Genomic DNA, 2,743 nt, shown 5'->3' with positions numbered 1-2,743 from the left:
CAAAATACTCATAATCATAAAAAATTAAATCAAATAGACCAATGAATATTGAGTATTAAGCATCCATAGGTGTATTCTTTTTAACTCTGCAGGGCTGCTATAATTAAAGGCTGTTTAAGCCAGCCATGGTGGCACATGCCTTTAATCCCAGCACTCAAGCATCAGAGGCAGAGTGATCTCTGAATTCAAGGCCTGCCTGGTCTACATAAAGAAACCCTGTCCAAAAAAAATAAAACAAAAAACTATTTAAGCTACTTGATAGTGTGGAAACAAAACCCCTTCTTAGTTCATTGTGAAAAGCCAGAGCAAACTGTATTCTGTACCCTGCAAAGACCATCAGAAAACTGTATGTTGGTCTCATGTACAACATGAAATTTTGAAATATGAAATCAATATCATATGAAAATTGAAGAAATGGTATTTTTATAAGTGAAGTAAATCCATTTTTTAAAAAAACATGATCAAAATGATCAAGGAAGAAAATGTTCCACTTAGAAATGAAGAGATTATTCAAAATAAAGGGTTTTTGTTGTTTTGTGATTATTTACTTATTTTGGTTTTTTGAGAAAAGGTTTCTCTTTCTGTCTTGACTGTCCTGAAAGTCACTCTGTCATAGACCAGGCTGGCCTCAAACTCACAGAAATGTGCCTGCCTCTGCCTCCCGAGTGCTTAGATTAAAGGCATGCACCACTAATGCCTGACTCAAAGGATTTTTTATATTTCATTAGATTATTAGTTTTTTTTTAACTAGCATTTTTGTATCACTTATGCTTTCCAACAATCCCATCTGAGGGGCACACTGTCATTCATTTTATAGATGAAGAAATTAAGCATAAAAAATCAGAAAGCCAGTCAGTGGTGGCGCACACCTTTAATCCCAGCATTTGGGAGGCAGAGGCAGACAGATCTCTGTGAGTTCGAGGCCAGCCTGATCTACAAGAGCTAGCTCCAGGAGTGGCTCCATAGCTACTGGGAAACCCTGTCTCGGGAAAAAAAAAAAAAAGAAGGAAAGAAAGAAAGTATAGTAGAGGTCGGGAACGTACCAAGATAGTGGTTAGTTCTCCTCTCCCTGCTTTACTTGTCTAATGGTAGGTAAGAAGAGGCTACAGTGGAGGGTTATTATACTTTATGGAAACAGAGGGTTAGAAGCACAGATCCAGACAAGGAGGGAGGCTTCTAACTGGACTCTTTTTCTTGGGCAGTGTGGGTCTCCTCAGTTTCAGTACCTCCTCCGTCCCCAGCCTGTTGTTATCAGCCTTCCCAATAATATAGAACAGGTCTGGAGAGGAGTAGGTGTCAGGTAAATACTCCAAATTGACCTCAGCCCCATCACTGCCATGGCTCCTGCAGTTTATCTGCTCTGCCACTCCACTTTCCTACTTAGTCTGGAGATGAGTTTGGTATGTGCTTCTGTCATGTAGGAAACCAGTCCTCACATTCATTTCTGTTGTGTTAATGAATGACTTTCTCTGGGTGCTTCACCAGAGATTTAATCGGAAATTAGAATAGAAAAGATAGGCAGAATTGTTGGGTGTATCACAAAGGCAACTTAAAGGCCAACTTGTTATATTTCTGAATCCTGCAGGGATCAGAAAGAAGTATTACATTCCAAGTGGCCGATAAAATGAGCTACATTGTTAGAAGAGATTGAATAAACTTAATTTATAAAGATATTATTAAGAAGAAGCTGGTCCTGGTGTCACATGCTTATAATTCCAGGGTTTTGAAAGGTTGAAGCAAGAGAAAGGAAAGCTTAGGACCTGCTTGAACTATAGAAAGAGTTCAGGCTCAATTTAATAAGACCCTGTTTTAAAAATAAGTAAATAAATGGTTTGAGATATCGGTACTTGCTCAGCACGTACAGAGTCCTAGGTTCCATCCCTGTTACCACAGAGGGATGGGGAAATCCTTTAAATTAAATACGATAAAGAAGGTTGTATAAAATTTGTTCCTCTCCACAGGAAAAAGAAGATGTTCCTGTGGATATGTCCAATGGTGAACCAGGTTGCCACTACTTTGAGCAGCTTCATTACAATGACATGTGGCTGAAGGTTGGCGACTGTGTCTTCATCAAATCCCATGGCTTGGTGCGCCCTCGTGTGGGCAGGTGAATTAGGGAAGATGCGGTTGGGACTGAGAGTTGAGACTTAGTATTCCACGCTCAGAGCAAAGACAAAAGTCCCTCCCCTGGCAGTTTCTCCAGCTTCCTCACACCACATTTTCCTGCTCCTACTTTTGTGACAAGCAGAATAGTATACACAAGTGTACAGTCCCAGAAATTGGAAGGCTAGGACAGGAAGAGCAAAGGTTCCAGACTAGATCCTGTCTCAAAACAGACAAACACTAAAAAAATCAAAGATAATTTTGCTTCAGTAGAGATTTGTTCAAATAGGAAAATAAATAAAAGCATCTTGGATAAGTAAAGTTGTATGTTAGATCCTGATACATACTGTTGAAATTGGAGCCAGAAAGGGGGTCAGAACAGAGAGAATGGTCTGTATAAATTTCACTCAAAATCTGGCAGTTGAGCTAACATGAAGAAATTGTGAATATTGGAGAAAACATTCCAAGCAGAGTTAATAGCCAATGTAAAGACTTGAGAGATAAGTACACCACACTTAAACCAGCAATTTGCTACTAGCAGAGTGAATCCTGTATACGGTAGTAGAGAGGGGCAAAGGATAATATGCAAATTATGTAAGGTTTTCAGAGACCATCATGAGCACTTGGACTCTTTTTTTTT

At 39.3% G+C, this 2,743-nt stretch overlaps 1 protein-coding gene across 1 annotated transcript in view; it reads left to right on the top strand.

Annotated features, from left to right (window-relative positions):
• Pbrm1 (polybromo 1) overlaps nucleotides 1–2,743 on the top strand; it is a 109,174-nt gene that overhangs the window by 73,069 nt on the left and 33,362 nt on the right. Inside the window, exon 24 of the mRNA XM_026779989.1 lies at nucleotides 1,962–2,107. Coding sequence (XP_026635790.1) covers nucleotides 1,962–2,107 — 146 coding nt within the window. The remainder of the gene's footprint in view (nucleotides 1–1,961; nucleotides 2,108–2,743) is intronic.

The sequence above is a fragment of the Microtus ochrogaster genome, chromosome 6 (assembly GCF_000317375.1).
Source record: "Microtus ochrogaster isolate Prairie Vole_2 chromosome 6, MicOch1.0, whole genome shotgun sequence".
Classification (NCBI taxonomy): domain Eukaryota; kingdom Metazoa; phylum Chordata; class Mammalia; order Rodentia; family Cricetidae; genus Microtus; species Microtus ochrogaster.
The sequence above is the reverse complement of the archived record's forward strand: the minus strand, read 5'-3'. Positions and strand labels throughout refer to the sequence as shown.